Genomic DNA, 21,296 nt, shown 5'->3' with positions numbered 1-21,296 from the left:
CGGTTTAGGCCCGATCTCTGTGGAAGGGACATAGGCAGTTGTACATCCCTCTCACAATCAGGGACTACTGGCTCCTAACTGCTCGCCTGCCTGCCTGCCTGATTGCCCCTAACCCCTCTGCCTGCCTGTCTGATCGCCCCTAACCGCCTCTGCCTTGGCCCCGCACCCAGGACCCAGGCTTCTCTCCTCTGGCCGGCTGCAGGTGCCCAGGACCGCAGGTGGCTTCTCCTGTGCTGGCCGCAGGCGCCTGGGCCCGGCTTTGTCAGGAAGGATGTCCAGAAGGTCGTCTGGAATATGTCTGGTCTAATTAGCATATTACCCTTTTATTAGTATAGATTATTTCTAGAAGATCCTCTTCAAGGCTTTCTGCCCTGAACTGTTTATTCAATTGTCTGCAATAAGCTTGGTATATCTTTCCAATAGGGAACATGCAGCCTATTATTACTCATATTAACACACACCAAATAAAATAGATCAAAACAACAAAAATCCAGAAACTTTATAAACAATGTCCTTAAAGACATAGAAGGAAAACTTTCCCCCCTATTCTTTCAAATCTGTAATATTAACTAATAAAAGCTGGAATTATTCAGGATCATAAAAGACTCTAGCTGTCATTGTTTGTTAAAAATTATCCTGGGGCAATTAAAGGGGCAAGCATGAGGATGTACCGGTTTAGTTATGGAGTCTGGAAATACCACGAAGCTTCAAGTCACAGGTGACACCTAGCATCAAGTCCACCTACAAGGGGCAATAGGGAACAGTGGAATCTGACAGACCTGGGCTCAAATCCCAACTATGCTTCCCCACCAGCTGTGGGGTCTTGGATACTTTTCTGATTTTTCCTTTTCTTACCTATATGTTGTTATTATTATTAATAAACAACACCTTCCTGGCAACATTGTTGTGAATCTAATATATGTGTGAGGTGCACAGCATCGTGCCTGGCACCCAGAAGCTACTTAATATGTTGTTGCTGTATTGTCATCATGCTGATTATTAGGGCTATCATCAGTTTGTAAGCTGGAAGTGGAGAAGGCTGAAAATAAAGCGAATTCCCTGGAAATGTTCTACCTCATAATTCAGTTAGACTCGTAAGGTATGCAGGCGATTCTGGCAACAGATTACACTTGTTAGGAGTTACCAATTTTCAGGTGAGGTTTAGTCAAAGCTGCCTAGCCCAATGCTCAGTCAGCCACTCTGGCTGTCGTGGGTTTTTCCATGACAACACTTAGCAAGTGAGTTATTTGGAGTTTTCTGTCTAACAAGCTGTGTAGACAACCAAAGCAGAAATGTTCTTAGGTTACACAATGTGATGGTCTTTATTGATTAAACCATCAAATCTATCGTTGACCGAGTGTGTACCATGAGACTTTTACTGAAGTAGGCAAAGTCTGAAACAGACCTTTCACACTTGGCCATAATGAGGAATGTTCACTTGCTACAGCTTTCTGCAGCCTGAAAAGGTTGACACCACAAGAGTTGATACATTCATCTAAATACCCCTCAGAAAAAAATTTCCTTACTTTTTCCCCCCTTTAAGAAGTTAATCTGATTCCAGACCATCTCTTTATGCCTCTTCTTTCTCCAACAGATGAGCAAGTCAAGGGGAAGGCAGGCATATTCTCTTGCTTATCACATGAAATATGAAATAAAAAGATTCTTCTCGCTTTTTTCCAAAAAAGGTTATCACTTATTTCTCTCATTTTTTATTCACTCAAGTTGCAATTAATTATCTTTAAAAATGTCCTTTTTTTTTTTCAGCCCTAACTGGGTTGGCTCAAGTGGATGGAGTGTCGGCCTGAGGACTGAAGGGTCCCAGGTTCGATTCCGGTCAAGGGCATGTACCTTGGTTGCGGGCACATCCCCAGTAGGGGGTGTGCAGGAGGCAGCTGATCGATGTTTCTCTCTCATTGATGTTTCTAACTCTCTATCCCTCTCCGTAAAAAATCAATAAAATATATATTTTTAAAATGGCCTTTTTTTTTTCAATGTAAACTTTCTGATGGAAAATTTGGCAATATGTATAAAAAATAAATATAAATTCAGAAACTTATTCCTAGGAGCCATCCGTGGTGAACAAAAGGACCAGAGTGAAAAATTGAAAATGACATGAACAACCATGTGAATGAAGTGGTTTGATAAATTCTAGTTCATTCTTACAACAGAGCACTATTCACTCCTTATAAATATATTGTAGACATTTGTTGTAGGTAATGCAGCAGTATTCCTAATATATTTTAATGGGGAAAATGAAGGTTACTAAATAGCGTTTATTGAATATTTTAAAGTTATAAACGGACATAAACAGAAATGGACCAGAGAGAAATCTATTAAAATATTAACCAAGTAGTTTTCTTTTAGTGGTGATGATATTGCTCATCATTTTCTTTGTTAGTTTCTCTATTTTCTAAATGGAACAAAAATAAAATAAATCTTTTTTAATGTAAGAAAATATTCCCAAGCCTATTTTAATTTAAAGGAAAGGCACTGGAATTTAAGAGCAGAAAGAACCATAGCTATGACTTACCTCAGCACAGAGTCCATTTGAGGAAGGAGGGCTGATTCAGGAATGGTGTCTTAGCTCGGATGCCACAGTATAAAGGGAGTCAAGGTAGAGGAGGAAGCAGGACACTGACCACACAGAGCTTCCCCTATAATCAACCATCATCTTAGCAACCAGCTTCACTGCCTCAGGCCTAAATCCTTCTGCAGTTGCGTTAGTCTATGGAATACCATTTTCCATGATGACCTTGTGAGTTTGTTGGCAGTGTTTCCCCAAGTGTAGGCTATGTACCACAGGGGCTATGATATATTTTAGCCAATACACAAGTATGGTATTAAATAGCATTGAATCACATAGTATGAGAGTTAGTCCCTGTATCAGTTTGCTGTGGCTGCTGTAACAAATTACCAGAAACTTAGTGGCTTAAAAATCATGTAAGTTTATTCTCTTACAGTTCTGAAGATCAGAAATCTAAGATCAAGGTGTAGGGCTGCATTCCTTATGGAAACTTCTGGGAGAATCTGTTTCCTTCCCTTTTCCAGATTCCAGAGGCGGCCAGAATTCCTTGACTCAGTGCATCACTCCAGCTTCTTGTTGTTTCACTGTCATATTTTCTGACTTTGACTTTCCTGCCTCCCTCTTATGGGGACCCCTGTAAGTACTTTGATCCTACTCAGATAACCCAGGATAAACTTCTCACCTCAAGTTTCTTAACTACCTTAACTTTGTCACATCTGCAACATCTCTTTTGTCATATAAGGGGTAGGGTTAGTTTCTTGAATTAGGACATGGACATCTTTGGGGGCCATGATACATCCTACCAAAGACTCACTGTCAAATTTCTTTCAATCTTCTGAGCGCAAGGAGAAAGCCAAACTCTGGTTTATGTCTTTGTTTCTAGCACTTGCCAATCTCCCTTTCAAATCAAGAGGGCACGTTTACCAAAAAGAAGGCAGTTCTAAAACTCAGGGGCCTTGACTAGTCATGGCATCTAGAAATTTTATTATCAATTATTTGCTTTTCATTGTTACAGTTTATGTTTATCTTCAAGTTGGGGTAAATAATACCTTTTCCTCCCATTTATAGTAGCTCCAAAAAGGTTTTTTAAAATATAAATAAGCAAATTGAGTCTGAGACTTGTAAAAGCAGTATCATAGGTGGCATGCAGGTATGGCACAGGTGAATGACTAGTTTGGGAGAACACCAACCTACTTACAATTAGGCAAGAATGGGGATGTTTAGGGATAATTCTGCTCCATGCTTAGCACTACATGAGGCTTGCCTTGAGGAATTTTCCTTTCTGTCTCTTGTTTGGTTCTGTAGGTGGGTGAATCAGCAAGACAGGGAGAAAGATCTTCCTCCTTGTTCATGAAGAATGCAAATCACCAGTGGAAAATCTGTGGGATACCATTGATTGGGGGATGTTCTCCTTGAGAATCCTTGACAAGGGAACATTCAGCAATATCAACAAGGTGGAGGATGCTGGAGTAGACCTCACTGCTGATTATTCTTTTTCCCAAAGCCTCCTGGCATTGAGAGCAAGCTTTAATGGAAAAGTGGATGTATTGTAGTTAGGAATATGTCTTCATCAAATCTAGGATTTTACTGTACATCCGTTGAGGAGCATCAAGGCCCCAGATGAAATCAACGTGGTTCCAATCTGGCAATAGCTGGAAGTAACGGAGATTCCTGATTTGGGGGAGTATCCTGGCCACATCCTGGATTGTTATAAGGACATCATTTCCACCAACCCAAATAGCAGTAGGCACTGTCATGGCAGTCAAGTTATACAGTGGGGGACGACTCTATGGGGGAGAAAGAAAGGACATTCATGAGAGGAAGCTCCTCACAGAAACAACTGAATTCAAATAAGTAGAGAGGCTACCAAGTCAGTATCTACCAAGTCAATTGTTCAGTCAGGCACTGAGGGAAATAGGAAGGAAACATGCAATGCTTCTTATCTTCAGGAGTTTGAAGACACCGGCAAGATAACCAAACACACATTTGTATGCAAAATAAGGTATGTTAAATGCTATAAAACACTCTGTAAAGACAATCAAAGTGAAGACAAAGAAGTTATTTCCAGTTGGAGGCTTCATATACAAAGAAGTCATTTGAGATGACTCTTGAGTGATGGTTGGAATTTGACAGATAGGAAGGAGGGTGGGAGGGCTTCCTAGGAGGCAGGAAGAGCCTGTATGCCATGGTCAGGAATGGCAAGCTGTCCAGTATATACCCAGAAAAGAAAACATTTGAAAGAATATTGTAGGATATAAGATTGGAGACAGACAGTCAAGGTCTAAATGCCAGGCTAGGGTATTTGGACATGTTTCAGAAGTTTTGGGGACAAAGCAGGTTCATTTCTCAGAGCGCTTCCTAGGAGGCAGGAAGAGCCTGTATGCCATGGTCAGGAATGGCAAGCTGTCCAGTATATACCCAGAAAAGAAAACATTTGAAAGAATATTGTAGGATATAAGATTGGAGACAGACAGTCAAGGTCTAAATGCCAGGCTAGGGTATTTGGACATGTTTCAGAAGTTTTGGGGACAAAGCAGGTTCTTTTCTCAAAGCAGGTTCATTTCTGTCTTAAGAGGCCTGTATGAACATGAGTTTGTGAAACGACTTGAAGAAAGGATAGTTCCTGAAAAAATCTAGTCAAGCAATATGGATGGTCCACAGGAGGAGATAATTAAAGTTATGGAGATGGCTAACTTCTCCAAGGAAGAGAGATACTAGTGTAGAGATGTTAAGAATCTTGGGAAATGCTGACAGTTGGACAGTGATGGGAAACAGAGAGTAGCCAGTGTAGAGGACAAAGAGAGCAAACAAAAAGGGAAAGAAAAAAATCAGAGATCACTGCGTTACAAAGTCCAAGTTAGGGGAGTAAGTTGCAAGGAAACTATAGTAACTGTTTGTTTTTCATGAGGTACAGGAGCTCATTGAAGAGAATAAAAGGAGTAAGAGTAAAGAAGGGATGAAAAGAAATAAGGGTCAAGGGCACATGTAGGTAAACTTGGAAAATAAGAGGATCTTCATTTTCTGAGAGAGAAAAGAAGGCTAGAATCAAGGGGACAGAGACATTTTCAGGTGGTAAGAGGGAGGTTAAGAAATTTTATTCATGCAACAAATAAATATCTAGGGCTCAGTAAATGCCAGGTACTCTGCTAGGTGAGAAAACATTGGTGAACAAAAGAGAAGGTAATCCCTATCCTCATGGAGCTTGCATGGGTTAATCCTCTTATTCCCGAAAATATATAGAGTAGGCACAGAGATTGTGCTGGAAGCTTAAGAAGAGGGCAAACTGATAAAAATTAAAATGTAATAAAAATTGACTTCAAATTGAAATGGAATTTTTGGACTGGAACCTGGATTCTGCTGGAATTGAAGATTGAATCCACAGACAGAAAGTGATTTAGCAAAGGTGGAGATTTATTGAAGAACAAGTACAGACTCCCACATGGGGAGAGGGAAAGAGTCCCACAGAATGGACTCCCAAGTAGGGAGGGGGAAAGGGTCCCACTGAGTTCTTTTTCCCTATGGCTTATAAAGGCTGCAGATCCTGATGCCTTGATATCCCTTCTGATTGGCCACTATTCCCTTAAACTGGTTACTATACTAACCTCTGGGCTCAAAGGTTGAGCCTCACATTGGACATGTGAGGTTCTCCCTCCCTCCTTCCTTATTGTTTTCCTATTCCCCCCTGGGCTCTCTTCTTCTGCTTCTGGATGAAGGAAGGGCTTCCTTCTTTTTATTTTATAAATGTAGACCTTTTGCTGTTCCAAGCTCCCTCATTCTATGGAAATATACCTTCTGCTGCTCTGCAACCCCGTGCTTCCTCCATGGTCCCCTTAGTTTCCAAAATTTCTAAAATCTCCTAAACCTGTCTTATTTACCCCTAAAATTCCTGTTTCAAAATGATCTAAAATCACACACAAATAAAAGAGGATCAGCCTGGATAAATTCTAAGGACATGTACACTATCACATACTTATCACATTGTACACTTCAATCTTAAAATTTCATTTGCTGATTTTACCTTAATAAAGCTGAAAAAAAGAACTTGATTATAATGGTTTTAACTGTGATATATTTTGTTCCATTTTCTTTTAAAAGTAAACAATATAACCCAGCTGGCATGACTTAGTGGTTGAGCATCAACCTATAAACCAGGAGGTCATTGTTAGATTCCTGATCAGGGCACATGCTCCGGTTGTAGGCCTGATCCCCAGTGGGGTGCATGCAAGAGGCAGCCAATCAATGATTCTCTCTCATAACTGATATTTTTTTCTCTCTCCCTCCCTCTCACTTCCTCTCTGAAATTAATAAAAATAGATATTAAAAAAGTAAACAATATATAACCTGCTTAATAAAAATAATGGATGACAGAGGAAGTATGTAAAATCCAAAATAGAGCCTCCTTTACTCCATCATGTCCATTTACTTCACCCTTTCTTTCCTCCCCTCTCTGAGGATAATAACTTTAACATTTGTTAGGTGGGGTTTTTTTTTCTGACCCTTTTCTAAGCATTTGTGAATATACATAGTTTGAGTGGTAGGAAAAAAGTTTTTGGGTAATGGAAATGCTCTATAGTATCTTGATTATGTTGTGGTTACACAAATGAATATATTTGTCAAAGTTCATTGAATTGCACATGTAAAATCAGTGAATTTTATTGTATGTAAACAACTCCATAATCAAGCAGTTAAAAATAATAAAAATATGCAGAGCTCTTATAGTTGTCTTAAAAGCTAGGAGAATCATTTCTCTAACAATTCAATATATTATTGAGAAATAACTGGTCTGATCGACTGTTTTGATGCTCAGAAACAGCCTAATTAATGTGGGTTTGCATTAAGAATAGCTTTAAATATGTCAGTCTTGGAAAACATTGAAAAATTTCAATTTAATGGGTTTAGTTCAAACATAGAAGCCCAGCTCCTGACTTTGAGAAAAGAAATGATGGCAACAACATTGGTTAAAGCACAGGAGGGCCAAAGGAATCTATAGATTTGGATGTGTAACGTTAGAAGGAGGAAGATGCCTTAAGACAAGTCTTCATGGTGGGTAATACTTTTTTAATGTTCATGTTGTATCCAAATTCTTGGTGTTAGTATCAAGAAATGTGTATTCATTTACTCTGTAAATTTGTGTAGATTTTTGTAAAACAATTTTCACTATTATGCAGCCGTTAAGATCTTGTTAAAAAAAACACCTCAGTAACATTGGTTATGTCTTGCTATAACAATACTAAAAGAAATGCTAAAAGCTATGTAAGAGCAGTAATGCTGAGAAGACTGGAATGAATGCAACAAAATATTGATATATATAGTTATCTCTGGGTGGAGGGATTATAAATTATTTAATTTCCTTAGCATATGCTTCTTTTTCCCCCTAGATTTTTCACAATGAATACATATCAAAATCACAAAATTTTCAAAAAGCTCTATCTATCCATGTGAATACCACCAATTGCCTGGAAGGATTCTTCTCACTCTCAAATAACTTATTTTTACAATGTCTCAAAACCACCCTTCTGGAGGCATTCTGAATAACTCACCTGATTGTAGTGACGCATGTTCTCAGCTTCACTTCCCCAGTCATAAGCTCTGAATTCATCAGATCGGTAAAGCTGAAATAAATGTGTTTTTTTTTAGTAATATAATGTTCAGAATCATTAATGTTAACAGCAAATCTTAGAAAAACACTGTACACTAGAAAGAAAATAAGGCTTCCCAAACAGTAAAAGATGAAAATACATTTTTACTGTGAAAAACAAGGGAGAGAGAGAGAGAGAGAGAGAGAGAGAGAAAGAAAGAGAAAAAAAAGAAAAAGAGAGAGAGAGAGAGAGAGAGAGAGAGAGAGAGAGAAGTGATCTCCCGTGGTTTGTAGGATAAGCTAATGGAAAACCAAAACTCATTAGGGAGAAGTCACATTCCTCTCTCCGGGGAAGGCTCAGATTCCTGAGGTTTTCCCAGCTTACCTATTGCTTTAGCTCAGGGCCTCTCTTACAAGCTCTGATTTAAGATGGGAATTATTTATGTTACCTACTTGTTCTGCACCGTATTTTGTCATTTCTCTTAAAACCCAGGGAAATCAGACCATTTAAGATGTGACAAGGACAAAATGGAAGCCAGCTGGTAAAGTTCTTAGAGGCCTGTTAACTCTGTCCTTTCACATATAATGAAAATAGGAATGAGAATGGTTTTCCATGACAAAGTCACTACCTGCTTTATATGGAGGATGTTCTGTATTGACGATCCGGTGGGAGAGTGTGACATGTACACGTCCATTCGACTCTGAAGGGAAATAAACCACATGTTATAGCAAGAATCACCCACAGAAATAAACTATGCCTTTCAAAAACAGAAAACAATTCAGCTAAAACTTAGTAAACAAATACTGGGGGTTTTGAAAATATCTATGTGAATCATCTAGATAAGTCTGAATTTTTGTCAGACCCTTGAATATGAGTGAACTCTGGGCTGACCAGTGGCATGGGTTGCTTGAGAGCAAACCTGAATCGGCTCTGAAACTATAATTTGTTTACTTTGAATTAAAAGAAGCAAGAATGGACATCATGGAGGAAAGGTGCAATGTGCAAGTGTGCCTAGACACACTATTGCAGATCAGTAGATCAAAAATACCTAAACTTCAGGATCTAACAATGTTAATTATAATCTTTGTGACTTTGGGCAAGTTATTTAACATCTCTGAGTTTCTGTGTTGTCATCTATTAAATGAAGATAATGAAGATCATGCTACCAATTTGGTGGGCTCTTGTGAAGATAAAATAAAATATTATAAAAGAAAAGCTAATAAACAATCATTTCTATGTGCACTGTACTTTGATCTTTGTAAACATTATAGAGATGACATTGTAGAGATACAATAGTAATCATAATTTTATATCTGAGAATATCATAAAACTAATCTAGGGAACTATTAAAAATCTTTACTTTTGAATAAGTAGGCTTTGAATAATTGATCCTCATGGTTTTTGGTCTAACACAGCTTAGCTTCTTAACAAATAGGAGTAGGGTGGGTTGATAGACAAGCGTTTGGGACTAGCTTTACTAGTCTTATTTGGCTGCCATTTGGAATATGACAGAGATAACTATCCAACCACACTCCTTTGCAGATGCCAACTCCTCCTCCTCCTCCTTGAATTCTCAGTAACAGGAAACAAAGAGTTGATGAAACAGGACTGCTGCTTCTTCATAGAAAAGGGATTCCTTTTCCATTCTGTTCTGTCTTTTAAGTTCTAAGTTAACTGATGAGTTTTATTTGAGGCCAGAGTCATCCAACATGTGAGGGTACACACAAAATAAGTTCAATGCTTATATGTGCTTCACTTCTTTTTGAGAATTTTATTTTATTTTTAAAAATTTTATTAAATTTATTGAAGTGACATTGGGTAATAGGGTCAAATAGGTTTCAAATGTACATTTCTATGATACATGACCTGTATGTTGCATTGTGTGCCCACCACCCAAAGTCAAATCATCTTCTGTCACCATATATTTGACCCCCTTTGCTGTCCCTCCTTCCCCCTTCCCTCTGGTAACCATCATGCTGTTGTCTGTCTGTGTCTACGACTCTCAGTTTTATTCTAGGATTTTATTTTTAATGCACTATATTAATTGTAAGATCAAACTCATGGTAGTAAGTGATGGCTGATTATGAACATGTGAAACTACTACCTATTGTGGAACATTCATTTTCCTAAACTTAATCAGGGATGGAAGGTTGAAGCTGCCTATTTATTCTTTTTCCCAGTCTTCACATTCATAGGCTATTGAATTCCTAATCTATGGATAGCAAGCAAACCTCTGCATGTAAGAGCTTAGAATACCATATTAATTTATGCAGAGTAATAGATACATCAAACTAAATCAAAGGAAAGCTGGAATTTCTCAAAACATCCAATGGTCCCATAATCCTTATACATACCATATTCAGATTGTTCCTGATGAATCCTGCCCATAAGTCCATTACTTCACGACATAGCACCAATAATATTTTATTGTTGCACATTGTGGCAAAAGGTGGCTTCTCTGACTTATCTGCTAAAAAGACACCTTTGGTACCAAAAAATTTCTGTAAAAGTAAAAAAAAAAAATGATTTTTTTCAAGAATTGTTTCAAACTTTTTGACATTCTCATCATCCCAGAAATAAGGATTCTTGAGGATCAATTTGTATTTGCTCTTGCAGTCAAGGAGACCAAGTCATTCAGGCAAAGGAACTATGATACTTATGAATCCATCTGCACCCAGGGAAGATCACCAGACATAATTTATAAGGAGATTGCAGTGAGCACCCTCAACCCCAAATTCGCTTCTTCATGGTGAAGCTTCTCTGTATTCTGTCATTGTAGTCTGGAAATCAGTAATTGACTTCATCTTTAATATCATTGGCAAGAAAGGCAGAATATTTCTCCTTAAGGTTAAATATTGCCTTGAATAAGAAGGAAAAGTAGGATTTTCCCTATTACCCATGTGCACATTGTTTTTCTAGGAGTGTCCCAGATTAGCTAGCGCTTATGCTGAAAAGTAGAGAATGGTGTACCAAAGAGAGGGTGCCACTGGACAGAAAGGGAGGTGGCATGTTAGATCTTGGGGAAGTAAGATTGGGTGGGGAATCTCTGATGAGAGGACTGGAGCTTCTCTGGGCAACAGATATTATCAAGTGCCAGGCGAGGTCAGGGAATGCGACTTACAGTGGCAGGAACCTTGACAGTAGGGGATATGAAACAGATAAGCCAGGGACAATATTTGCCTCAGACCCCATCTTTGTAGGCAAAGCAATATATATGTAAAACTGGTGATAGAGGTGTCTCTCTGATTTTAACTAATTTGTCTGCTCAATCTGTTCAAATATAGGAAACATCCAACACTGATATCAATACACTTTGCAGTAGAACTATCAACCACACAAAAGGGAAGTTACATTACTTGAGCTCAAGTAGATAATACAATCAAACTATTACCAAACCAATCATTAGGCCCTATGGAAATTCTTCCTTGTCTTAGCTCAAAAAACAATGGTTTTCCATATCTATTTCTCCACCATAAACCAGGGCCTCCTCTTATATATGAATTACTGTGATACCCTAATTGGTCTTGACCTCACTTTGGCCAAAATTGATTTTATCCTTCACCCCAAATTTAAGGTGCAATCTTGGTAAAATACTATGTTCATTGTGCCAATGACCTTTTTAAAGAAACAAAAGGCAAATAGAAAAATAATTTAAATTGATAAAATTCCAAAACCACAATTAGCAATCAAACTGCTTTTCCAATCCTTGGAAAATAACCAATAAATATTCAAAGAAATAACTGAGTTGTAAGACAATTAGGCTTTATAATCATAGTTTTAGTAAATTACAACAAGTTGCCATATGGGAAGGATTATTTTATTCATGTTTAACATCAAAGTCAGGATATCAGTGACCATACGAAACTAGAAAACTGTCTTCCATTTGGACATTGCAAGTTCATTGACCAGCCCAGTGGAACAAGAATGGAACAAGAAAACATGAATGGACTTTAAGCTGACATAGCACTCAGCACAGCTAGCAGTTCTGACATATAGTCAAGTCTGTTAATGATTGAGTGTAGTAACTTGTATATGACAGCTGTAGATAGTGTGGTACAGACTCGCACACACACGGACACACACACAAATAAGCACCTGGTTGCAGATTCTGGTTTCCACAGATTTCATCTAAACTTCCTACTTTTACTTCATCACAGACTTTAAAATAATGAGTATCTATAATCCCAAATGAGACCCTCAAATACATTTTGGTGAAATGGGGAGCCTACCTTGATTACAGAACTTGGAAGTAGAAAAAAACTGGTAAAAATACCCTTGGGGTATTTGAATGAGGCCACAGGACTCAAGGCAAAATTCATTTTGATTCTCTGTGCCACTTCAGGCATGGTGGAAAAGGCTGCAAACCCTGAGAGAACAGGAGACAAGACACTCTTGTAAAAATGAGAACTGCACAATGTTTCTATTAAGAAAAGTAGGGACTCTTGTCATTTTTATCCATTTATTGCCATGATCTTGGGAATGAATTGGGAGACTCTTCTGAGTCTCTGCAAAGAGAATCTGCATTCAGTCCTCTCTGCTCTCAAGTTTTCTTCTTTTTTTTTTTTTTTTAAATACTGGACAGTGTAACTGGGTTGGGGAAAGTGAGGGATAAGCTGCTACTGGCAAGTGAACTATGGACAACCTCACTTTCAAAGCCTGGAGGAACTTCTGGCAATATTGTCATTTTGCCCCCAACGCTGAGGTGCTAGAATGAGTCCAGAGCTTCCAGAAGTAAAGAATCAGTTCCTGGGAGGTGACTCACGAAGAAGGCCTTTCTGCAGTATCATCGAGTGATTCCAGTTTTCCTTTCTCACAATGGAATGAGATTTCATTGCTCTCACTGCTTCACCAGATGCTTACCAACCCTCCAGAATTCTTTTCCTGCTTTCAAGAGAGAAGGGGATTTCCCTCGGTCCACTGTGGTCCCAGGAAGAACCAGGTGTGTCCATTTGTTCTGAACTTTAAGTAATAGCATTGCACCCATTGCTAGCCCTGTGAGCATGAGGAGATCAGCACTACATAGAAGAAGCTCCGAGGAGTTTCTGTGTATTTTGGTTCTCCAAGGTGCCTTCTTGGCCCCACTCCATTGTGTGTGTGTGTGTGTGTGTGTGTGTGTGTGTTTCCATAGCAGCAGCTTCCATCCCCCACCACACCCCCGCCGTATTGAAACTGTCCTGGCCAAAAAAAAAAAAAAAAGAGCTGACTTTGTATCAGTTGATACAAAAACTCTGAAACAGGCATAATACTTCCCCCTAGAAGATTTCTGTAGGTTTTTTGTTGCCCATACTAACTCCGGAGCCTTATTATCACTGAATGAGTTGGGGCCTTGGTAGCTAAGTGTCTTGCAAACAGTGGGCCTTTCCCACAAAACAAAAATTGCTCTGCCCCGTATGCAAATAATACTCACTAAAAAATTTTATGCCCTGAATGCGATGCAGATCACTGATGATCGAATTTTCTGTTTTCTTTGAAGAGCACATATAAGAGCATATCCTGTAAAAGTCCTACTCACTTTTCTAGACTCCACTCAAGTCATTCCTGCTCCATCCAAAGCCTAAGCACCTTATGGATGAAGTCTAACTGACCTGGTTTAATCTGGGTTCTGCCTCTTACTTGCTAAGAGACCTCAAACAATCCACTTAATTTCTTTGAATTTATGTTTCCTCTTCTGGGAGATAGAAATAATAACAGGAAGTTTTAAAGAGAGATATTTTGGGAAAGTTCCTAAACACAGGGTCCTAAACCCAGTAAATGCTCACTAAATGTTAGCTTTGATAGTATAATTATTTACTTGTTGGTAGCAGTTTTTTTGGGGGTGGGGGGGGAATCTCCTATTAGTTCTTTGATACCCTTATAGAATGCCCTCTGATGCTCACTGCCTGTTCTAAGCTTGTAAGCTGCTGATCAATATAAAGCAATGATAAATATATATATTCTGTTGATAATAATGGAGACTACTGTAAGAATGTTTACTGTCTCTTGCACAGTTTCACCCATACTTAAATAGTTTTAATGTAACTTAATCTCTTAAAATTAGAAACTTCAGTGGAAGATCACTAGCAAATTCACATTCTTAACTGTATAGACCCCTTTACATTTTTATTTGGAACTAGATTATTGATCCCCCCACTCAAAAAAAAGATTTAGGAAATCATTAAAAAGTATGTTTTAAAAGAGCAGAGCCTTTGGACTTTTAAAAAAATTCTACATAGTTCTTACATTTAATTGATATTCCATATTATATTATACACTAAATAGATATTTTCACTTGATTTATTATAGTAAACTTTCATGTTCCAACTCAAAAAAAATCATATCTTTACAATTTGTTCAAATATAAATGTAAGCTCCTCCCTTTTATTTATTTTTAAAAAATCCCATGTGGGTTATGAGGAAGGTATGATTATATTCTTCAGGGATTATTTTATGTCATTAGGCTTTACATTTTCAGCTCAGAGGGAGTCTAGAAACTAATTCTTTGATACTTCTGTGGATTTGGTGTACATGTTATTCTGGGAAATTATATCACCATTACAAATGTATAGTTATGATCAGAAATGAAGGAGATATTTGGCCTATGTACAGTCTCTGAAATTCAGGTTTATAGCCTTTTAGGGCACTGAGATTATGTGCTAAGAACAGGACAGAGAATCAAGGACACTATTAGTGGCAGTAACTCTGTTCCAGTTTAAAGGTGAACTCTTACAAGACTCTGACCCTTGTAAAACACTGACCTTTGTAAACATACCTATTGTAGTGCCAAGTGAATGTCCAACAAAATACAACTTCTCCTGCCCAGTTTTATTTACAATGAAGTCTATTATGCTCGGGAGATCATATTTGGCCATTTCATCAAAACTGCAAAATAAAACAGGGTCTTATAAATACTCCCAACTAAGTTTGAAACTCGGAGCATTTGATCACATTTTTTACACTTATTTGGTGTATATTTCATTATTTATCCAGTTACATGTAGGCTATTATAACTTTCGTTTACTGCATTCACATGGGTTACTTTCTAATAACAGGAATGATTTCTAGACTTGTGTATAGTATCTGAAGTTCAGTCTTATTTCTCCTCTTCACTTCCTTCCATTGTGTTTGCTTCCCTTCCCTTCCCCCATCCCCCAATCTAGTTTGCATGCCACTCCTTTAGACTCCCCCAGGGAACTTAAGACTCTCAGGGCCATTTTAATGCCCCACTTTGGAAACAGAATTGGTTGTAAATCACGATCGCATGTACTAGCTTTTGATAGCACCTGCTATAAGGAAGTCATTAAGGTTGTATAGTATTAAAGAAATGACTCTGGCTGCAATTAGTTGTTGCTGTTATGAACATTTCTGTCTATATAAAGGAATATATATATTCAACATATACCAAAATCTTACAGTACCAGTTCAGCTAGTATTGATACAGGAGAACAATTGGTACATAACATTTAGCTGAGTCAGGTACCCATGATTTAGAGGACTGTTTTAATAAACAACATGTGAGGAAATATCTAGGTTGATACTCCCAATTATGGGAGTTGTGATACCTTACAGTAAACAAGATCCTAGCTCCTAGCCAAGGACCAGTGACACAAAATATTTCCCAATGTTCACCTCACTGCTCGAAAGCTCTGACGCTAACAATTTATTCTAACCTTCCTTTCTTCTCAACCTGCCAGTGGATTCTGAGCATTTCATTACTTTGCATATGACAGTGAACTTAGGCCTGTGAAGGAAAGCCTACTGTGGGCACCAGCTTGTCCTCTGGTGACCCCAGAAACACTTTCACTAAAAGAAACATTCAGCATATCAAAAGATTCTTCTCCATTGCCCATTAACAAAGTTTTAAAGATCTCAAATTAGAATTTTCTAAAATGGTATTCTAGCCTGGCCTGCATGGCTCAGTGGTTGAACATCAACCTATGAACCTGGGGGTCACAGTCCAATTCCAGGTGGTCAGGGCACATGCCTGGGTTGTGGGCCCAATCCCTAGTCAAGGTAGAGCAGAACGCAGTTAATCAATGATTCGCCCTTATCATCTCTCTCTCTCTCTTTCTCTCTCTCTCACTCTCTCTCTTCCTTTCAGAAATTTATAAAAATATATTTAAAAACAAAACAAAAATAGTATTCTATAAAATTCAATCATAGTTTCTCTAAAAAAAATTTAGTACTGATACACATCATTGTGAAATTGACTGGCTGTCCAAAAGAAAGGACTTGTATTAGCAGCACTAGAATAAATAGAAAATTTGTGAGGGCAGGGACATTGCTCCCTTTTGTATGCTCAGAGCCTAGAATAGTGCATATATTAGGCACTAAATAAATATGGATTGACTGCATACATTGGTCATAAGAATTCCTGTGCTGTCCTTTGGGACATACTTTTAATGTATAGCATTGGATAAAATTGGATGTTAAAATAATCTTGTTGAAATGATATAATTTGACTATGGGAGAATCAGTGAAAATCAAAGCTTCTTGCTATTTCTGACTTTTGAGATGTTAGTAGGAACTACAAGGAACTGTGACTTCAAAGGTCATAGATTATTATTAATATCATTCACACTATTATATTCAAAATTGTCTCAAACTTGACACAGTTTACCTAAAGGCCCAGTATTTTTCTTCAGTCACTGACAGTGTTTTGTGTTTTCTTGACCAAACGTTTCCCCGACTGTTCCCCATCCAGACATCATAACCTGCATCTGCGAGAATGAACCCAAGGCTTCCATTGGCATAATTCTTAAGCCAGGAGGAATTGTCTATAAACAGGGCATGCTGCATGTACACAACTGGCCGGGGACCTGAAGCGAGGGAGGAAAAGAGAGACAACAGAGATAGGCAGATAATGAGAAAATAGTTTATGATAAATAGAGCATCTCAGGAACATGATAGAAATGTGTGTGTGTGTGTGTGCGTGTGCGCGCGCGCGCTTCCTGAGCAAATAGTTTGTACCTGGTGTTATGGCCATTGGCTGACATGCTCGAGCCTATTAAATTCTTACAATAACTCTATAAATTAGTTACTATTTTGAGGATCCTCGTTGCACAGGTGTGGAAACTAAGACTTAAGATAATTAAGTAACTTTCCCAAGGGGTCACCCAGCTAACAAGGTACTGAGTCAGGACTCAAGCTGGGCTCTATTTCATGCCAAAGCATGTGCTTGTAACTGCTATGCTCTATGATTTCACATTTATATATCTTCTGGGTGTGGCTTACAGCGACATGGAAGCGATCATGTTTAATGGAGTCCTATGCCTCTTCCAGTCCTTTCTTTAGGGAAGAAGAGGGGGTGAGTGTAAATGAACAATCACTAATTTCTCACCAAGCTTCTAACCAAACACCCAGCCTCCACCCACGGAAGAACATTTGGAAATTATAATAGTAAAATCAGCTCAACACCCCTCTGCCAACTCTCAAATTCCCAATGGATAGAGTATTCATTGGGGGAGATGAGAAGGACTAGGGTAAAATGTTAAATTATAATTTAATTGTTAAGAGCACAGGCTCCGGAGTCAGGTGGCCTGGGGTTGGATCCTGGTACTGTCACTTGCTATTTGTGTGACTTCAAGTCTATTTCATAACCTGCTTGCCTCAGTTTCATCATCAGTAAAGTAACGATTAATAGTATTAGTAACGATTAATAGTATTGACCTCATAGGTTTGCTAGGAACGATACTCCTGATAAATTACTTTTAATTCCAAATCTTCCCAAATTCTTCCTCCTGAAGCAAAACCTTTCCTTGAAAAAGTTTCCTCCTTTTGTATTTCATAGTCCCCTCTCCCCCACTCCTGAAAAAGATTTGGTTGCCAGATTTAGCCAAAAGCAAACAAACAAACAAAAGTAATAAAGAAAAAGACCTGGGGCCCTATTAAATTTGAATAAAACAATGAATAACTTTTTCATCTGAGTTCTATATACTCAAGTGAGACATATACGAAAGCCTGCTTGTTGTTTATGAAATTCAACTTTAACTAGGTGTCTCATGTTTTGTCAGGTAATCCCACTCACATCACACTCCCCCCACCTTTAAAAAACGCTTGAATTACAAATTTCTTTCTGAGAGGGAGAAAGCGTCAAACAACATGATTAAAGCTGCCTCTGAATGTGGGTGGTGGGGGAGATGATGCAGAGTGGTCACTGAGGCTTTGCAGAGATTTTGCTTGCTCTTCTCTCTCCCTCTTCAGAGGTTTTGCAGTTCTAGTTTCCCCTCTGCTTGTGCATGGCTGGCTCCTCATTCTAGAACAAGGCCATATTAACCCCATGCTCTTTCATTCCACAAACCATCTGTCTCTTAGATCAGAGCATGTGTGAATGTTAAAGTTTTCTTTCCTGGAAGAAGTTTCAGAAATGCCAATCATTAAGTTAAACTTTTATCATGAAGAGGATGGTCTATTGATTCTAGTGAGGGCCAGACATACTCTTTCGGGGCACCCCACAACCAACTATATACAACCCAACAAATCCCTTTCCAACGGTGAGGAAATCCACTTTCTTGGAATACAGAAGTTCATCACCTGGAAAATCAGTAATGAGCTTACAAAACGTAGGCTCCACCTTTGCCTTTACACCCAAACAAGCAAGCCTAGTTGCTGTCAACAAGGTGAGTCTTGCCCTTGCTATTTTTAGGTTCTTGGCAGTCTTCTGAGAATTAGAAAAGAATGAGACTCCCTGCTAACCATTTAAAGACTAATGCAAAAATTCAAAAAATGTTTGATATATCAGCCACTCTCTTAAAGAAAAGCCAGCACTAAATTTTAGTTTTATCCAATCCTTATCAGGAAGGGCACAAGTTGTACCTGCACTCCTAGTATCTCTTCGCCCATGAGGAATTCTGTTGACGCTGAGGATGTACCCATCTTGAGTGATAACTTCATACTCTTCATTGGGATAGCCATTATAGGTGATGATTTCACTCTGGCCAGTGAAAACACAAGCATTAGCTAAACATTTTCTAGAAAGGTTATCAAAAGAAACTAGAACAAAGTATCTGTTGTAAGCTTATCAGGGTGAATTATCTGTAATCTGTAGCCCCAGGTAACTATAAAATTAATTTATTAAATAAAGTATTGATAAAAATAAGTAGAATATTAGAAAATGTCTATTATTGATATTTCTTTAGTGGGGGGGGAGATAATATTTAGCATTGACCCATTCTTTTGACAAACTATATTCTCAGATCAATTGTCTTTGAGATCTTTCTTGGTTTAAAGATAATAAGATCACAGGCCAATAGAGAGCAGTTATAAATATCATCTAGGTGGCTTAAAATATAAATTCTTAATATTATTAAAAATATAAGTTTTCTGTAAAAATACAGTTTGCTTTGTATGACTAGAAAGTATTATTTATTCAGCCAAAAGAGCAGGCCAACCTAGCTTGACTTTTGGAGAAATATTAAAAATCACCCGTTTTAGCCCTAGCTGGTTTGGCTCAGTGGATAGAGCATCGGCCTGTGGACTGAAGGGTCCTGGGTTCGATTCTGGTCAAGGGCACTTGCCTGGATTGCAGTCTTGATCCCCAGTAGGGGGCATGAAGGAGGCAGCAGATCAATGATTCGCTCTCATCATTGATGTTTCTATCTCTCTCCCCCTCCCTTCCTCTCTGAAATTAATAAAAAAATATTTTTTTTAAAAAAAATAGCCTGTTTTATCTGTTTTCTTATCAGAGATTTTCAGCTCTAACAGGACTTTTAATAATTTTATAACCTATTATCTGCTTTATTTGGTGTTTGGAATTTTCCATGACTTACAGTATTCATCCACGTTTCAGGATTCGCTTCTCTTTCCAAATTAAAGATTTTATCAGCATTTAAAGTTCCACAAATCAAACAGGTTGTTGTTAAAAACAGCCACATCATTGGAATGCCTGATATAAAACATTTAATAATTACAGATTAATTTTATACATCAGAGTTGATTAATGAAATGAAAATAGTACCCTAATAAAAATGTGACTAACATCCTGAGAAAGCTGAGAAAGTGTGGAAGAGAGCAAGTACAGCCACCTAACTCTGAGCATTATTAAACTATTTTTTTCACACAAAACTACCTTGAAATAGCCCACTTCTGAAAATAAAATGAATTTAGTCTAGTGTGAAGACTTATTTTTATCTCTTATTTTAATGAAAAATTTTCAATTATTTTAAGTCTTTGTTCACCCTCGATTTGCCAGAACACCTAGAGACTCAGAGGACATATTTCCACACCCTGGCAAAGCTGAAAGTGGAGGTACCCTATAGCCTAGCTCAGCATTCCACAAAGCAAACAAGAACTGAAGCTCCAACCACACAAACAAGCTGGCGATAAGTTTCTACTGGTGTGACTACTTCTCTTGTGGATACCCAATGGCAAACGTTAACTAAACATGCAGTTGATCCTCTTGGCATTGCTTAAATCATGTCTTTTCAAAGTAGGACAACGTCATCTCAGTGTAAGCACTCATTATATGAGAGCTCCAATGGCATGAGATTGAAGTCCAGTCTCTGGACTTCACAAGATTCTTAACCTTGGGCAAGTTATTTTTAGTGGCTTTGTCTCTTCGTTTCCTTGATGGTAGAGGATAATAACATTACATGGTTATAAGGAAGATTACAGGGTTAAAGAGAGGATTAAGTGACATATAGAACACTAAGCGCAGTGTAAGCTCTTTCATCGCTTAGTGTAAGAAGGAGTTAGAGAGGAATAGCAGAGAGCCTTGGCTATAACAAATTAATGACTGACTTCTAGAAATTCAGAACTTACTTTTGAAATTAAATAACATTCCGTACACTTGCTATCTGGTTAAGACAGTTTTATATCTGTAAGTGGTATATACTTTACAACATTTTTGAAATGAATAACAGCTAATATCTATTGAACGTTTGGCCTGTGCCAGGCACTGTTCTAATCACTTCTCATTTGTTATTTAAACCTCAAAGAAACTCCATGAGGTAGCTCCTGTTATTATCCTCATTTTATCAATGAAAAAAACAAAGGCTGAAAGAAATTTAAGATCTGCCCAAGGTCACAGGGCCAACAGGTGACAGAAGAACTACGACAAGAACTCAGGCAGCCTCACTGAAGAGCCCTTACAACCTGATTTTCAAGCCAACTGCCTCATGGTTGTAATAAATCTTGATTTTACCTGCTACTGAGGACTCCTATGGACTAGGAACTTCTGATCTTCGGCATGTGACATCAGGCTGAAGAATGAGATACGG

At 38.2% G+C, this 21,296-nt stretch overlaps 1 protein-coding gene and 1 long non-coding RNA gene across 3 annotated transcripts in view; one reads left to right on the top strand and one right to left on the bottom strand.

The window, feature by feature from the left end:
• The window catches only part of LOC106727760, a 17,439-nt gene extending 8,113 nt beyond the window's left edge, over window positions 1-9,326 (top strand). The window contains exons 2-4 of the long non-coding RNA XR_001364003.1: window positions 4,574-4,581; window positions 5,462-5,463; window positions 9,315-9,326. This is a non-coding gene — a long non-coding RNA (uncharacterized LOC106727760). The remainder of the gene's footprint in view (window positions 1-4,573; window positions 4,582-5,461; window positions 5,464-9,314) is intronic.
• Window positions 2,926-21,296, bottom strand: LIPN (lipase, family member N). Of its 2 annotated transcripts, XM_005875939.2 has the most exons (10): window positions 21,221-21,296; window positions 19,848-19,963; window positions 18,895-19,012; window positions 16,700-16,898; window positions 14,852-14,961; window positions 12,333-12,469; window positions 10,458-10,604; window positions 8,732-8,803; window positions 8,065-8,136; window positions 2,926-4,311 (listed from the first exon to the last, which is right to left on the bottom strand). In XM_005875939.2, the coding sequence occupies exons 2-10, from the start codon at window positions 19,953-19,955 to the stop codon at window positions 4,078-4,080; spliced, it is 1,197 nt and encodes a 398-aa protein (XP_005876001.1). In that variant the 5' UTR covers window positions 19,956-19,963; window positions 21,221-21,296; the 3' UTR covers window positions 2,926-4,077. The 2 variants fall into 2 exon arrangements, with proteins under 2 accessions (XP_005876001.1, XP_014402982.1); XM_014547496.1 differs by lacking the exon at window positions 12,333-12,469 and having other exon boundaries at window positions 14,838-14,961.

Source organism: Myotis brandtii, unplaced genomic scaffold (assembly GCF_000412655.1).
Source record: "Myotis brandtii unplaced genomic scaffold, ASM41265v1 scaffold475, whole genome shotgun sequence".
Taxonomy (NCBI): Eukaryota; Metazoa; Chordata; class Mammalia; order Chiroptera; family Vespertilionidae; genus Myotis; species Myotis brandtii.
Note: the sequence above shows the minus strand (reverse complement) of the source record. Positions and strands in the feature narration are given on the sequence as shown.

What these genes read in the sequence shown, in the direction of transcription:
- LIPN (XM_005875939.2), bottom strand. Translation starts at nt 19,955, where the DNA reads ATGATGTGGCTGTTTTTAACAACAACCTGTTTGATTTGTGGAACTTTA. An exon ending in CTGAAACGTGGATGAATACT is followed by an intron (nt 19,013 to 19,847) that starts GTAAGTCATGGA and finishes TTCACTGGCCAG; the next exon opens with AGTGAAATCATCACCTATAA. An exon ending in TCAGGAACAATCTGAATATG is followed by an intron (nt 8,804 to 10,457) that starts GTATGTATAAGG and finishes ATTTCCCTTCAG; the next exon opens with AGTCGAATGGACGTGTACAT.